The sequence below is a fragment of the Sciurus vulgaris genome, assembly GCF_902686455.1.
Source record: "Sciurus vulgaris genome assembly, chromosome: 2".
NCBI lineage: Eukaryota > Metazoa > Chordata > Mammalia > Rodentia > Sciuridae > Sciurus > Sciurus vulgaris.
In genome coordinates, this window is record NC_136462.1 from 16721193 (window position 1) to 16738497 (window position 17305).

The following is a 17305-nucleotide window of genomic DNA, read 5'->3' on the forward strand; positions in this document are numbered from 1 at the left end:
TGCATTTCTCTTATTACTAGAGATGTTGAACATTTTTCCATATGTTTGTTGATTGCTTGTAGATCTTCTTCTGTGAAGTGTCTATTCATTTCCTTAGCCCATTTGTCGACTGGATTATTTGAATTCTTGGAGTAAAGTTTTTTGAGTTCTTTATAGATTCTGGAGATTAGTGCTCTATCTGAAGTATGATTGGCAAAGATATTCTCCCATTCTGTAGGCTCTTTCTTCGCATTGCTGATAGTTTCCTTTGCTGAGAGAAAGCTTTTTAGTTTGAATCTATCCCAGTGGTTGATTCTAGCTTTTATTTCTTGTGCTATGGGAGTCCTGTTAAGGAAGTCTGATCCTAGACCAACAAGGTGAAGATTTGGACCTACTTTTTCTTCTATAATCTGCAGGGTCTCTGGTCTGATTCCGAGGTCCTTAATCCATTTTGAGTTTAGTTTCGTGCATGGTGAGAGATATGGGTTTAGTTTCATTCTGTTGCATATGGATTTCCAATTCTCTGAGCACCATTTGTTGAAGAGGCTATCTTTTCTCCATTGCATATTTTTGGCACCTTTGTCTAGTATGAGAAAATTGTATTTATTTGGGTTTGTGTCCGTGTCCTCTATTCTATACCATTGATCTACCTTTCTATTTTGGTACCAATACCATGCCGTTTTTGTTACTATTGCTTTGTAGTAGAATTGAAGATCTGGTATTGCAATACCCCCTGTTTCACTCTTCCTGCTAAGTATTGCTTTAGCTATTCTGGGTTTCTTATTCTTCCAGATGAATTTCATAATTGCTTGCTCTATTTCTGTAAGGTACACAATTGGGATTTTAATTGGAATTGCATTGAATCTGTATAGCACTTTAGGTAGTATGGCCATTTTGACAATATTAATTCTTCCTATCCAAGAACATGGAAGATCTTTCCATCTTCTAAGGTGTTCTTTAATTTCTTTCTTTAGTGTTGTATAGTTCTCATTGTAGAGGTCTTTCACCTCTTTTGTGAGATTGATTCCCAAGTATTTTATTTTTTTCGAGGCTATTGTGAATGGGGTAGTTTTCCTAATTTCTCTTTCTGAAGATTCATCACTTATGTATAAAAATGCGTTGGATTTATGGGCATTGATCTTGTAACCTGCTACTTTACTGAATTCACTTATGAGTTCTAAGAGTTTTCTGGTGGAATTTCCAGGTTCCTCTAAATATATAATCATGTCATCAGCGAACAGGGATAGTTTGAGTTCTTCTTTCCCAATTCGTATCCCTTTAATCTCTTTGGTTTGTCTAATTGCTCTGGCCAGAGTCTCAAGAACGATGTTGAATAGAAGTGGTGAAAGAGGGCATCCCTGCCTTGTTCCAGTTCTTAGGGGGAATGCTTTCAGTTTTTCACCATTTAGAATGATATTAGCCATGGGCTTAGCATAAATGGCCTTTACAATGTTAAGGAATGTTCCCACTATCCCTATTTTTTCTAGTGTTTTGAGCATGAAGGGGTGCTGTATTTTATCAAATGCTTTTTCTGCATCTATTGAAATAATCATGTGATTCTTGACTTTAAGTCTATTAATGTGGTGAATTACGTTTATTGATTTCCTGATGTTGAACCAACCTTGCATCCCTGGGATGAAACCAACTTGATCATGGTGCACTATCTTTTTAATATGTTTTTGTATGCGATTTGCTAAAATTTTGTTGAGAATTTTTGCATCGATGTTCATTAAGGATATTGGTCTGAAATTTTCTTTCCTTGATGAGTCTCTGTCTGGTTTAGGTATCAGGGTGATATTGGCTTCATAGAATGAGTTTGGGAGGGTTCCCTCCTCTTCTATTTTATGGAATACTTTGAGAAGTATTGGAATGAGCTCTTCTTTAAAGGTTTTGTAGAACTCGGCTGAGAACCCATCTGGTCCCGGACTTTTCTTTGTTGGTAGGCTTTTGATGACTTCTTCTATTTCAGTACTTGAAATTGGTCTATTTAAATTGTTTATGTCCTCCTCGTTCAGTTTAGGCAATTCATATGTCTCTAGAAACCTGTTGATGCCTTCAAAATTTTCTATGTTGTTGGAGTATAGATTTTCAAAATAGCTTCTAATTATGTTTTGTATTTCAATCCTGTCTGTTGTGATATTTCCTTGTTCATTCCGAATTTTAGTGATTTGGGTTTTCTCTCGTCTTCTCTTTGTTAGTGTGGCTAAAGGTTTATCAATTTTGTTTATTTTTTCGAAGAACCAACTATTTATTTTGTCAATTTTTTGTATTGTTTCTTTTGTTTCAATTTCATTGATTTCAGCTCTGAGTTTAACTATTTCCTGTCTTCCACTACTTTTGGTGCTGTTCTGTTCTTCTTTTTCTAGGGCTTTGAGCTGTAGTGGTAGGTCGTTTATTTGTTGAGTTTTACTTCTTTTATTAAATGCGCTCCATGAAATAAATTTCCCTCTAAGTACTGCTTTCATAGTGTCCCAGAGATTTTGATATGATGTTTCTTTGTTCTCATTTACCTCTAAGAATTTTTTTAATTTCCTTCCTAATATCTTCTGTTATCCATTCATCATATAATAGCATATTGTTTAATCTCCAGATGTTGGAATAGTTTCTGTGTTTTACTCTTTCATTTATTTCTAACTTCAATCCATTATGATCTGATAGAATACATGCTAGTGTCTCTATCTTCTTATATTTGCTAACATTAGCTTTGTGGTATAATATATGGTCTATTTTAGAGAAGGATCCATGTGCTGCTGAGAAGAAAGTGTATTCGCTCTTGGTTGGATGGTATATTCTATAAATGTCCGTTAAGTCTAAATTATTGATTGTGTTATTGAGATCTATGGTTTCTTTGTTCAATTTTTGTCTGGAAGATCTGTCCAGTGGTGAGAGAGGTGTGTTAAAATCACCTAGTATTATTGTGTTATGGTCTATTTGGTTTCTGAAATTGAGAAGGATTTGTTTGACATACATGGATGAGCCACTGTTAGGGGCATAGATGTTTATGATTGTTATGTCTTGCTGATTTATGCTTCCCTTAAGCAGTATGAAATGACCTTCTTTATCCCTTCTGACTAACTTTGGCTTGAAGTCCACATTATCTGAAATGAGGATGGATACTCCAGCTTTTTTGCTGAGTCCATGTGCATGGTATGTTTTTCCCCATCCTTTCACCTTTAGTCTATGGGTATCTTTTTCTATGAGGTGAGTTCTTGCAGGCAACATATTGTTGGATCTTTCTTTTTAATCCAATCTGCCAGTCTATGTCTTTTGATTGATGAATTCAGGCCATTAACATTCAGGGTTATTATAGAGATATGATTTGGCTTCCCGGTCATTTGGTTCATTTTTTAAATTTTATTTATTTATTTGTTTGACACAACTTGTTTCCTCCTTTATTTGACAATTCCTTTAGGATAATTCCTCCCTTTGCTGATTTGCTTCTTTGTTTTTCATCTCTTCCTCATGGAATATTTTGCTGAGAATGTTCTGTAATGCTGGCTTTCTTTTTGTAAATTCTTTTAGCTTTTGTTTATCATGGAAGGATTTTATTTCATCGTCAAATTTGAAGGTAAGTTTTGCTGGGTATAAGATTCTTGGTTGGCATCCATTTTCTTTCAGGGCTTGAAAAATGTTGTTCCAGGCCCTTCTAGCTTTTAGGGTCTGGATTGAAAAATCTGCTGATATCCGTATTGGTTTCCCCCTGAATGTAATTTGGTTCTTTTCTCTCACAGCCTTTAAAATTCTGTCTTTATTTTGTATGTTTGGTATTTTCATTATAATGTGCCTTGGTGTGGGTCTGTTGTAATTTTGTGTATTTGGAGTCCTATAAGCCTCTTGAACTTGATTTTCCATTTCATTCTTCAGATTTGGGAAATTTTCTGATATTATTTCATTGAATAGGTTGTTCATTCCTTTGGCTTGTTTCTCTAGGCCTTCCTCAATCCCAATAATTCTTAAATTTGGCCTTTTCATGATATCCCATAGTTCTTGTAGATTCTGTTCATGATTTCTTACCATCTTCTCTGTTTGTTCAACTTTGTTTTCAAGGTTAAATATTTTGTCTTCAATGTCTGAGGTTCTGTCTTCCAGGTGTTCTATCCTATTGGATATGCTTTCTATGGAGTTCTTAATTTGGTTTATTGTTTCCTTCATGTCAAGGATTTCTGTTTGGTTTTTTTTCAATATCTCTAACTCTTTATTGAAATGATCTTTTGCTTCCTGTATTTGCTCTTTTAACTGTCGATTGGTGCGATCAATCAATGCTTGCATTTGCTCTTTCATTTCATCATTCAGTGCGTGCATTTGCTCTTTCATCTCATCGTTTGCTTCTCTGATCATTTTAATTATGTACATTCTGAACTCCTTTTCTGTCATTTCTTCTGCCATGCTGTCACTGGGTTTTATTGATGTAACATCTAGATTTGTTTGCATCATTTTCTTTCCTTGTTTTCTCATATTGTTCAGGTATCAGTGGACCGCTGAGATATTGCAGATTTCCTCTATTGACTTACAATGTCCCTGAAGATTTCTATATATATCCCCCCTTAGCCTTCAGTAGGCTGAAGTCTTGGAGGAAGCTGATAATGCGGTGCTCCACAAGGAAGCTGCCTCTCTAGGAGTGGTGGCCTTCAGGTGGGGTATAATCCCTGCTAGTGGGCAGAGGTGCCTCCACTTGTTGACCAATGGTCATCCAAAGCGGACCTAGGCTGTGGGCTGAGGCAAGGCCTGTTTGGGCCTGAGTCTCTGGTTTTACCGTCCTTGTGGGGAAACCTCACCCAGCAGGGAAGACTCACCCGGTGGGGAGGTCTCGCTGGTCAGTTCCCTCCTAGAGGTTCCCCTCAATTTACAGCTACCGCCTGGGCTGGGCTGCCTTCCTCTGCAAAGTTCCCAGGGGCCCGGCCCTACCTCCTGGGCCTGGGAGCCTCACCCTTTGCAGATGACTCTCCTTAGGCTGCCCTTCCTCAGAGAATCTGCCCGCAGGCCTGGAACCTTCGCTCCGCCCTAAGCCTGTCTCTGTGCGGCTCTTCCACCAAGAAGCCTCCTAGATCCTGGGACCCTGCTCTGCACCTAATCGCCTGGCTATGCGGCCCCTCCTCTGAGCAGCCACCTGGGGCCCCGAACAATCGCTCTGAGTCCCAGAGACCCGCCACACGCCTCTTCCTCCAGACATCCGCCCAGTATTCCGGTGGGGTCACTAGGAGTCCAAGAAACTCACTGCGTGCCTCCACCTCCACCAACCACCCGTAGCCCTGGGCAATCAATCACTCCGAGTCGAAGTGACCCTCCCCGTTCCTCCTCCTTCTCCAGATAACCCCCGGGGTGTTCAGGAGCGGTCGCTCTGAGTGGCTCTGAGTCCACGTGACCCGCAGCACGGGTCCTCTGGGCAACCGCCCGGAGCTCTGGTGCGGCCACTCAAGACCAAGCGTCCCACCACGCTTCTCCTCCAGGCAGCCCCCCTGTGTTCAGGAGCTGTCACTTTAAGTCCAAACAACTCACCACTCGCCTTCTCCTCTGAGCAGCCGCCTGGAGCGCTAATGCAGTCACTGCGAGTCCACACGCCCCGCCGCGCTCCTCCTCCTCCTCCTCCTACTCCTCCGGGCAGGCCCCGGGGTTCAGAAGTTGTCTGAGTCCAAACAGCTCGCCACGCTGCCCCTTCTCTGGCAACCGCCTGTAGCTCTGGTGTAGTCACCCCGAATCCAAGTGGCCGCGCTCCTCTTCCTCCTCCTCGTCCTCAGGGCAGGCCCCGGTGTTCAGAAGTGTCGTTCTGAGTCCAAACAGCTCGCCGCGCAGCTTCTCCTCTGGCAACCGCCTGTAGCTCTGGTGCAGTCACTCCAAATCCAAGTGGCCACGCTCCTCCTCCTCCTCCTCAGGGCAGGCCCCGGTGTCCTGAGTCCACACAGCTCTCCTCGCCACTCTTCCCCTGGGCAGCCGCCGGAGCCCCAGTGGTTGCTCCGAGTCCCAGCGCTGTGCCGAGCGTCCTCCTTTACGGCGCTCCCAGCTGTCCGAGTTCACTGCTCCAGCGGGGGGAGGGGCGTCTCGCCGGCAGTTCTACTTCACAAAGTTTCCTGCGTTCCGGGACCACCGTCCCATCCGGGATGCCTCCCCAGGGGGTGAGAGTCACCCGGCTGCTTTGAGTTGGTCCCAAGCGTCTCAATATCTCCTCTTTTGAATCCTGAGTCCTGGAACAACATGAAATGCAGCCACCCTCTAGACCGCCATCTTGAAACCAGCCACTTTCTTGATTCACATGTCTCACTAAGGTGTCTAAAGTACTTGTTGCTTCCTGCTTCCCAGACCATTCAGCATAATGTCATCAATGTAGTGGACCTTTGAGATGTTTTGTGAAGTGTCAAGACCATCAGGATCTCTGTGGACTCTATTATGGCAGAGAACAGGAGAGTTGAAATTACCTTGAGGCAAGACTTTGAAGGTGTACTCAGGTACAAGCCAGGTAAAAGCAAACTGCTTCTGGTGGTCTTTTCAAATTGGTATGGAGAAAAAAGCATTAACCAGGGCAATGGCTGCATATCAAATGCTGGGAACTGGGTTAATTTGTTCCAGTAAAGACAGTACATCTGGAGGAGCAATTTCAGTTGGAGTCACTGATTAAATATATTATTCAGTTATTATCTAAAATTCATCTAATTTTAACATGAACCCAACAGTTTACATGATAATGTGATAAATATCCCTACCCATGCATACTTCAAGTCTTTGGTAGTGTTACTGATTTTTTTTTTTATAATTCTTGGGCTCAAGATTTTGCTTCTGATTTATTGTCTTGGTAGAGAAGGGAATTTCCAGAGGATTCCACCTAGTTCTTTGTATCATAATGACCTTTAGCCCATGGATTATAACACCAGCATGGAAGAGTCTGCCAGTTGCCAATTATTCTAATTTAGGAATTGCGGGGGAGGGGCTGCTGTTTCAAACTTGACCTAAGATTTCATCTGTTATATATGAACTTTCACTTGGGTAGAAAATAGCATCATTTTGTTTTCCTAAGAAGTAGCGTCAGTTCAGAGTTTACATGTAGAAATCCTTGAAACTTTGGATATTTCCTTTTCCCAATTTGCAGCCATTCTCTTAAGTGGCCACAGTTCCCTTTGAAGAAATTATATGTCTTATATTTATGGGAGCTCTACTAGCTTCTAGCCTTCCCCTCAGTTAAGGGGCTCCTAGTACATACACTGACTTAGGTCTGAAAACTGGTTGAGAATCTGATTCTCCATTGTGATACTTTAAGTCAGGTTTTTAGCCACTAGGTCTGAAGTTTTTTCTGTTAAATAAATTGATGTTAATCTAGTAGCTTACCTATTTCATTCATAGAGAAATGTACTTAATTAGCCATAAACAGAAATCCCTACAGACTAAAGTATTCTGATGATCATACATTCCTCCTGTCCTTTTGGGTAAAAGCATCTACTTTGGCTTTGGTGATTAAGAGCTGCCACTTGGCCTCTGCTTCAAGGTCCTTGTTGAATCAAGGAGCCCATATCAATGTCAACATCTCCTGTGGTCATTCCGGACCTACATTGGAGAACAATTACAGGGCTTTCGAAGATGTAATACTGCCTTTAATATGTCATTGCCCTAGCGAAGGGACTATTTTCTAGACTTGGTGGGGGGGTGGATATATTTGGTGGGTGGGTATGAAGGCTACTAATGAAAAATCTGTGACATTCATACCTCCCTATGCTGGGGATGTGACTTAGTGGTAGAGCACTTGCCTGGGACGCATGAGGTCCTGGGGTTTGATCCCCAACACTGAAAAAAAAAAAAAAAGAAGGCAGCAACTTCCGACCTTCCTAAGCTTTTAGATTCATTTCTTTACATCAGGGGTCAATTCATGGATCAAATCTAGCCCACCCTCTCATTTTATAGTTTTTTTTTTTTTTATCACAGCTGTGCCCATTCACTTATGTGTTGTCTGGAGCTGATTTTGCACTACAATAGCAGAGCTGAGTCGTTTTGACAGATATTATATGGCCTGCAAAGCTGAAAACGTGTACTGTGTGGTCCCTTAATAAAAATTTACCCATCTCTGCCCTAGAGCATGCTGAGATTTAACCCAAATTATGAGGGACCAGTAGGGGTGGTTATGATAGTTCTTCAGAAAGATGAGAATTCCTTTGCAAGGCAACTGCCCCAAAAGGTTAGACTTCTCAAAGTCTAACAGGGCAAGAAGGCAAGGGAGATCAGAATAACACAAGTTTGAGATCTCACCTTAGTCTAAGTCCAACCAAATGTCCCCTTTTGGTGCCCTAATTTTTAAAAAATTTGTTCTAATTAGTTATACATGATGGTAAAATGCATTTTGACACATCATACATAAAATGGACTATAACTTCTCATTCTTCTGGTTACACATGATGTAGAATCACACCAGTCATATAATCATATATGTACATAGGGTAATAATGTTCGATTCATTCCACTGTCTTTTCTACTCCCATGTCCCCTCCCCTCCCTTCATTCCCCTCTGCCCTACCAAAAGTACCTCTATTTTTCCCTAGCTGCCCCCTTATTGTGAATTAGCATCCGCATAACAGAGAAAACATGAGACCTTTGGTTCTTTGGAATTGGCTTATTTCACTTAGCATGATATTCTGCAGCCCCATCCATTTATCTGCAAATGGCATAATTTCATTCTTAAGGCTGGGAAATATTCCATTGTGCGTGTGTGTGTGTGTGTATGTATGTGTGCATCACATTTTCTTCATCCATTCATCTGTTGAAGGGCATCTAGATTGATGAATTGAGCTGCTATAAACATTGATGTGGCTGCATCACTGTCATATGCTGTTTTAAAATCCTTTAGGTATAAACTGAGGAGTGGGATAGCTGGGTCAAATGGTGGTTCCATTCCAAGTTTTCTGAGGAATCTCCGTATTGCTTTCCATAATAGTTGTGTTGGTGCCCTAATTTTCATACAAAAATTTTAAGGAGGCTGTATAATCCAATTGACATATCTGCAACACAGACTGTAAAATTTGTGTTTAAATTTTAATGGCTGTCAGATGTCAGGGATTCTTTTATACTTGCTGTGGAAACTTTCTCTGAGTACAATTCATGCTAGAAATTTAAGGACCTGGGCTGGTTACTTCTTTCTGTAGGTTCTTCATGCAGTCAGTGGGATCTATTTCACAACACTGTATTTTTACTTGTATTTGTAGTCATTATTATTGTAGTGATTGAGGGCAACATCCTCTTGAACTTCCAAGGCACTGACTTTAGTAGACAGTTCATCACATACAACAGTAGGATTAATAACTTGATTAATTGTGACACCAGCACACACCTTGGATTACTAACATTCCATTTCCTATTGGTAAGGACTCAACACTGTTCTTAAGTCCAAGGGCATGATATGTTAACTGAGAAAAGGTGGTTAACTATTAAAAAGCATAAAAGAATTTTAAGAGATGTAAAGGAGCAACTACAGAAAGCAGCTGTTATCTATAAGGTTAATGAAATTGAAAGATCAGACTCCTCTACCCCAGGCTGAACTTCTCTGTGAAGAAGTCATGGATGCCACAAGACCCTTTCTCAGTGGTGAAGAAATTTGCCAGAGGACATGTGTTACTACTGCAAATCCTCTAATGGCAGAGAAGCCCCCATCATCCTCACCCTTATCCTCCATTATCTGCTAATACCAACACACTAGAAGGAAGCAAAATTCCTTCCTTCTGCTTTGGCCTTGCACTGTCCCTCTAGGACCTTAACTAGCCAAAAATAAGTCAGTTGGCAAAGAAAAATGTTTATAGGATTCAATGTTAGTAACAAATAGTGGGGGGAAAGAGTGAATTTGGAGCTAAGAGAAATAAATTAAGAAAAAGTTCTTAACCTGTTACCTCACATTTTTATGTCTCTTGCCTTTTCCCCCTGATCTCCAGAGAAGAATTAATAAGTCTTCAGTTGAACCTCTTAGGCATCCTTACCTAAGGTGGTACAGAAATGAATACTTGTACCTCGTCTGGTTTTTCTCATCTCAGTAAATGGCATCACCATTGAAGCAGAAACCACAACTTACTCTACACTCAGTTGCTTAAAGTTCTTCCATGTCTATTTTCTTTTTCTTCTCTTTTTTTTTTTTTTTTTTTTTTTTTTTTGCTGTGCTGGGGATTGAACCCAGGGCCTTCTGCTTGCAAGGCAAGCACTCTACCAACCCCTCTATTTTCAAATATGTACAAATCCTACCACTTCTCATCATTTCCACTGCTGTCATCTTGCTCCATCCGGATTATCTCTTGAAATCTCAGAAATCCTAAATTTCTTCATTGATGCTTGTTAATTAGATGACTTGTTCTCATTCTGTAATTTTTCATTCTGTAACAGCTGGTACCCCATCCTTCTTCCATCAAATTTCATGCAAGTTTCCAAAAACCTTAAGGTTTTTATATGCTTGCTACATCTCTCTTATATGCTTGCTGTCAAAGTAAGCCTGTCGTTTCGTATTTATCAGTGTAGTATTAACATTTTTTAAAAAAATTAATACTAAAAATTAATAAAATTAATAGTATTGATATTACTTGTATAGTTTTGAAACATAGATTTTCCTAGCTTCAACTAATAATTGTCTATTGTGAGATTTTTAAAAACATTTTAAAGCATTTTTAAAAGATGGCCTCATTTCCTAAATTTCTGATTTGTTAGGTAGAATCTACAAAATTCTGCTATCAGTCTTTTCCCTTCCCACCCAAAAGCTTCCATTTATGTCATTGACATTTGTTAGTTAATAGTTAAAATCTCTTATTCTTTTTCATCAACTTAATTTGTTTTTGTTTTTTAATAGTTCATTTTATTAAATAACTAAAGTTAGACCAGTATACTGCCTTATTAGGGGAAGCCATTCCTGCATATCATCTTATATGTTGGAATAGATTATGGCATGTGTCAGAACATTCCCTTTTGTTTAGTTTATTCAAAGAGTAGATTGAAGGGATGCGGAATGGCAGAGCCTTGCATATGAGGAAAGTTGTATTAAAGTTTCAACACATCTTGGTTTAAGTGGAGTATCAGCTTCAGTTGTTTCGCATAACATGCACTTCCTCACCACTCCCAACCCCAAGTCCTGTCTGCCTTTTCCACCAAACAACTCTGAGACAACCTGAGCCCAGAAGTTACCAATCAATTGATACAATGGAGTAGACCTGGAAGACACCTTACTTCTCACCTTTGGGATTAAATAGTCTAAAACAGGGTAGGAGAACTATGGCTAAACAAGTGAAGATTTTAAAGGAAGCTTTGCTAGAAACAAGAACACCTGAATTCAAATCCAGAAAAAAATCCTATTGGAGAGAAATAAAATCTTAGCTTATGTTCTGAAAATGCCTGCAGGAAATGGTTAGGGAATGACCTTTCATATACAAGCTCTAAGAACCCTGGACACACAGGAGCTTTGGCTAACACAGTTTGGGCCTGTGAGCCAGATTTCCTAAGGGCTGCATATCACATCTGTCTGGCTCAGTCTGCAGTGACAGTCCTTCAGCTCCATCAAAGTGCTCTCCAAAAGGTTATAATTGTCTTTAAAGCTCTTAAATTCCAGGAAATGCTTGGCACGTTTGCTCTTCTGACTGGAGGAGAGGGAGTTATGTGGCCTGGATAGTAGTTGGGGAGATTTCAGGGGACTGAGGTCTTTGGCTGATGATTGGTGCTGTCCCATGGTGGCCTGCTCATTTAGGGCCTCTTGATAGCACAGGTACTCACTGTGGCCAAGCACCTGTCTCACAGCAAACTATTGCCTAGTCATTCAGCAGGGTATCAGTGAGGGTCTTCCATATACTCTTGAGAGGAGGAGCAGAAATTCTTACCCTTTAAGGAACGGCAGTGCGGGCCTTCTTCGTGTAATGGGATCTCAGAGGCAAGGATAGCATCCAGAGCTTTCATCCTGTACAAATAGTAGAGGATGTAGCAACTTTGATTTACCTGGGTTTCCAGTTGTAGCAGGCTTGCATCATCATCAACTGCAAGGAGCTGGAGTTCATACCTGATATTCCGAACCCTGAAGAGTCAAATGTCAGTCTCCTCTTTTAAGTCCTCAGGAGTATTGTGTCCCACAGGGACATGGGGTTCCCTTCTAGATTTCATTGCAAATGCATGATTGTTTCTTCACAAAAATAAACAGCAGTACAGATTTCAAGCTCCTATAGGCCATGACTGGCGCAACATTCATCTAGGACAGCCAGTTACTGCTTAGGTGCCATGCCATGCAGAAATGCACAGGTTTTCCCACTGCTCTGCCTTGTTAGGCCAGGCTCCATGGAAGCAACCATGCGTGGATTCCCTGGAGCTCCCTGGCCATTTGCTTATGGAAAAAGACCAAGCCAGACCTGGTCTGAAAACATGGTGCATGGGGGGCTAGGAAAGGAGGGCAACACCTTCCTGTACCCCTGACTCAGCATTTGACTCAGGCAATCTCAACTTTTTCTTCAACTTAATTTCTTTCAAGATAAATATCAGTACTCAGTTTTGTTACATTTAGAAATAAATTTAATTTTTTTCTTAGAATTTCTTACTGGAATTTTCATAGAAAACTTCATCTGTATCTCTTGACTCCTTTTTTTATGTTGATTTGAGACCATAATAAACATAGGCATTCTCTTTGAAATGAAAGGTCCTTCAAGCACATATTTTTGAAAAAAGACAAAAGAAAATTGCCTGATACATTCTCTTCTTCCTCTTCCAGGTGGAAGGTGTTGCTGTTTTTCTCCTGATGGAAAAGCTTTAGCTGTAGGTCTCAATGATGGAAGTTTCTTAATGGCAAATGCAGATACCCTAGAGGATCTTGTGTCTTTTCACCACAGAAAAGATATTATTTCAGATATTAGATTTTCACCTGGTAAGATTGCATTTATTTGATTATTAACTTTGATCTGAATATGAGTAAATGTATCAATGTGTGATTTTTATTAGCTTATTTTACCTTGGAATTTTACTTTTTTTTTACTAGAATTTTTTTTTTTTTTTTTTTTGCAGTATGGTGAGAGGCACAAACCCTGTGTTTGATTAATGCAAATATCTTGCTTAGTGCTTTTTATGTCACTAAATTTTTCATATGACCTGGACCAGGACACTACTCTGAACTTCAGTTTTCTCATTTGTAACATAAAAGGAACTTGACTGTTTTCAAGATATTCTTGATATTCTTAGTGCTTTTTAAATTGTATTACTTTCTGCTGGGGGTGTAGCTCAGTAATAGTATACTTGCCTAACATGTGAGAGGTCCTGGGTCCAGTCCCAAGCACCACAAGAAAGAAAAAGCATTACTTTTTCTCATACATCAGTTTTCTTACATTCATTATTTACTACAAAACCTACTATAACATAGGAATTCCTAATGTTAAGCAAAATTTACTTAGGTTGGTCTAGATCTATTTTTTTTTCTAAATTTAAAGGATTTTTGGTCATCAAAACATATCAAAATTACATCATATATAATATTGACAGTTTGCTGTCCACTGAACTAAATTGTTTCACTAAACTGTACCTCATTTTATAATTTTAAAAAAATTTTTTAAAGTTGCAGATGGACACATACCTTTATTTATTAGTTTTATGTGCTTTTAAAAAAATTTTAAGTTGTTGATAGACCTTTATTTAATTAATTTATTTATATGCAGTGCTGGGAATCAAACCCAGTGCCTTACACATGCTAGGCAAGCGCTACCACTGAGCTACAGCCTCAGCCCCTTGTTAGTTATTAATATACTTGAAAAATATTATCATTTGTCATTTAACACATCTGTTCAGTTCTAATATAGCTTATGAAGCACCTAAGATTTCTCCAAAAATATATTAAGAAAATTAACTCTAGTTTCAGAGTGTAAAAAACATTTCTACAGGTAGAAAATGCCAAATTTGTTTCTCTTGTAGGATCTGGGAAATATCTAGCTGTGGCATCCCATGACAGCTTTATAGATATTTATAATGTAATGAGTAGTAAACGAGTGGGAATATGCAAAGGAGCTACCAGTTGTATAACCCATATTGACTGGGATATTAGAGGTAAGACTTTAAACAGCTTAATATTTGATAAAAGTTTCATTTGGTTTAGTAGAGATAAAAGTTTCATTTGGTTTATTTTGAAGAAACAAACATGATTTAACAGATAGGTTCAAAAATCTTGTGAAAAACAAACTGTATTCTCAAAATTATTTTCCACTACTTTATTTTACAACTGAAAGTGAATACTGTAAACTTTTTTAGTGCTTTACCCTATGTCATTCAAATGATAGTACAGTAATAAGTTGTTTAGTTTGAAGTAATATAAATATATTGTACAAAAAGTTTTTTATTCAGATAATGTACTAGTTATTGTCTGATAAATTTGACAGACTTCAATTTGGAAATGGAAAAGTTAATGAATATTTTAATATCCCTTTCCCATCAGTTAATATGCATTTTCTAAAAATAACCGTAATTATATATCATAACTTAGAGTATCTTTGTATTTTAACAGAATGCATAGCATCTGAAAGTGTTTAATAAGTTAAAATAAATGTTAAATATTTTAAATGCTACATTTAAGGATTATATTTAACAATTTCAACTTTAAAACTTTACTATTTCAAATTAAGGTTTTTTTTAGATACTGCCAAACAAAATACTTGCATGCACTTAAAAGAATTTCAGCATTCGTTTCTAAGGTTTTTCTCAATATACATAAAAACAAATAGTTTCTCTGTATATACATAAATAAAAATTAAGCCATTTATGAATTTAATTAATTATATGCAGATTAAGAAAATACAATATCTTTAAAATATATTGACTTGGAGAGGAAAATTATTTTTCTATTTAAGCTTAATTTTTCCCATAAAATTGAAACATCATACTACTGATATAAATATTTATATATTTGTATATGTCTATATACATTTTATTTTTTTAAGGAAAGCTTTTACAAGTCAACACTGGTGCTAAAGAGCAGTTATTCTTTGAAGCTCCCAGAGGGAAAAAACAAACCATCCCCAACGTGGAGGTAGGAGGACACTGGTGCTTGTGGTGGTGTTCATATCAGCAAGAGTGGTTGGAAAACTTATGCCTGCTTTCCGTCATTTAGTTACATGTGAAGCTCAATCTCACATTATTTGAATGATGAATATTCTTAGGGTGAGTTTATTTTATTGGTCTAGAATGCATAGATGGCGAAAGGAACAAATACTGTCTTAAGTAGAGAAATAAAACACTGGTATTATGGCTATGCTAGAATCACTTTCCTCAAAGGACAAGAAGCACCCACTAATAAATAGGGGACATACCATCTGATTTGAAGTACTGAGTTTCTGACACATCTTTGGAACCCATATGCCTATGATACTTGTTAGCAGATTTCTCTTTAAAAAAGTTTTTTTTGTTTTGGGGGTGTTTTTTTTTTTTTTTTTTTTTTTGGCATGGCCTAGGAAAAGAGAAAGTGGCTTTAAAAAGGAAAAATATTAATAAAAAGGATTGTACCAGTTTAAGGGGAATAAAAAGGGAGGGACTCTTAAGTAAAAGCTCTGAATTTCCAGTTGAAAAACATACTGATACATTAAAACAAACTTAAACATGAACTGTTATGAGTGTTTCTTGATTATTTCTTTTTTTGGGGGTTCGATCCCCAGCACAACAAAAAACCCAATCTAGAACACATACTAATTATATAACAAGGACTTCCTGAATAATATTCTATTAAATTGTATCTGCAAGAGCTAATAGACTCTGAGAAGCTGCAAAACCAAGACAACTAATGATTTAATTGTTTTTCTATTAAAATTTAATTTCACTTGTGACGTATAATAACAAAGATGAATGTTCAGATTTTGGTTGTCCTTTTAGATATTACACAGTAATTTTCTCTTTTTAGGTGGAAAAAATTAGTTGGGCATCATGGACAAGTGTGCTTGGTTTATGCTGTGAAGGAATTTGGCCAGTAATTGGAGAAGTCACAGAAGTAACTGCCTCTTGCCTTACCAGTGACAAAATGGTCCTTGCTACAGGCGATGATTTGGGATTTGTGAAGTTATTTAAATATCCTGCTAAAGTATGTATTTTTCTTTTACCTTCCTAATGATCAGAATTATGAAAATGATTAAGGTAATATTCTTTCATAGCATTTCATTGTTGTAACATGAATACTACGTATGTAAAACGTCATGTTGTACCATGAAAGGTTCAGAATTATGTTTCCTATTCTTGGCACCATATTTCTTTTTACCTAGAATAAGCATTGTAATCTATGATCTCATGCCTAAAGTTATAGTTTATAGTTTTTCTAGTATTGAATAATGTAAATATCCTTTTTAAAAATTCATTCCTTTTATCCCCAGTATTAACTTAAACTATTTTACTTTTTTTGTTTTATATGCATATGTATGTGTGTGTATATACATTAAAATTAAAAGTTAATACAAACTCTTTATAGGTATCGTTTTTAAAGAGAAAATACTAAATACTTAAAACACCTAAACAACACTGATTTAATGTGATTAATGATTTTTTTTAACTGAACTATACAGATTCTTTGGAGTTCTCTGTGCCTATGTTGTGTTATGTGATTGCTCAATTCTTATTTCACTTACCCATATTCAAACTACTGCAAAATGTTTGACACTAAAGTAAAATTCATATATCAAAGCCAATGTCCACCTGCTTGCCTGCCTTCCCTTCCTCCCTCCCTCTCTTTCTTTCTTCTTTCCTTCCTTACTTTCTTTTTCTCTCTTCCCTTTTTCCTTCCTTCTTTTTACTGGTCATTGAGCCCAGGGCACTCTCACCACTGAGCTACATCTCCAACCCTTTTTATTTTATTTTATTTTATTTTATTTTATTATTTTATTTTATTTTTTTTTATTTTATTTTATTTTATTTGAAATGGGGTCTTGCTAAATTACCCAGGCTGGGTTTAAACTTGAGATTCTCCTACCTCAGGCTCTTGAGGAGCTGGGATTACAGGTATTATTCAGATGACTTTTATTTCTTATTTCTTAATTCCCATAAGTTAAGTTATATATTATAATCTAGCACCAACAAGAACATAAACATGAATTTGAAATAAGGCACCAAAATCACATTATGATATTCAGTTCATTATGATACTCAATTCATAATGCCCATATTATTTTTTGTAGATTAGCACTGAAATTAAGACCCAGGTTTAAAACTCATAGGAGGGCTGAGGTTGTGGCTCAGTGGTAGAGTGGTTGTCTAGCATATGTGTGGCACTGGGTTCAATTCTTGGCACCGCACAAAGATAAAAAAGATAGTGTGTCCATCTACAACTAAAAATATCTTTTTTAAAAAAAAAACCTCATAGGAAACTCAGATATTAGAAAAAAACACTCCACAG

At 37.8% G+C, this 17305-nt stretch overlaps 1 protein-coding gene across 13 annotated transcripts in view; it reads left to right on the forward strand.

The window, feature by feature from the left end:
* Positions 1-17305, forward strand: part of EML5 (EMAP like 5) — a 160562-nt gene that overhangs the window by 102239 nt on the left and 41018 nt on the right. For 12 of the 13 annotated variants that reach the window (XM_079129244.1, XM_079129249.1, XM_079129248.1 and 9 more), the window contains 4 exons: positions 12668-12820; positions 13855-13986; positions 14874-14962; positions 15827-16003. In XM_079129244.1, coding sequence (XP_078985370.1) covers positions 12668-12820; positions 13855-13986; positions 14874-14962; positions 15827-16003 — 551 coding nt within the window. Of the gene's footprint in view, positions 1-12667; positions 12821-13854; positions 13987-14873; positions 14963-15826; positions 16004-17305 lie in introns of those variants that run through there. The other variant, XR_013762173.1, reaches the window with a different exon arrangement.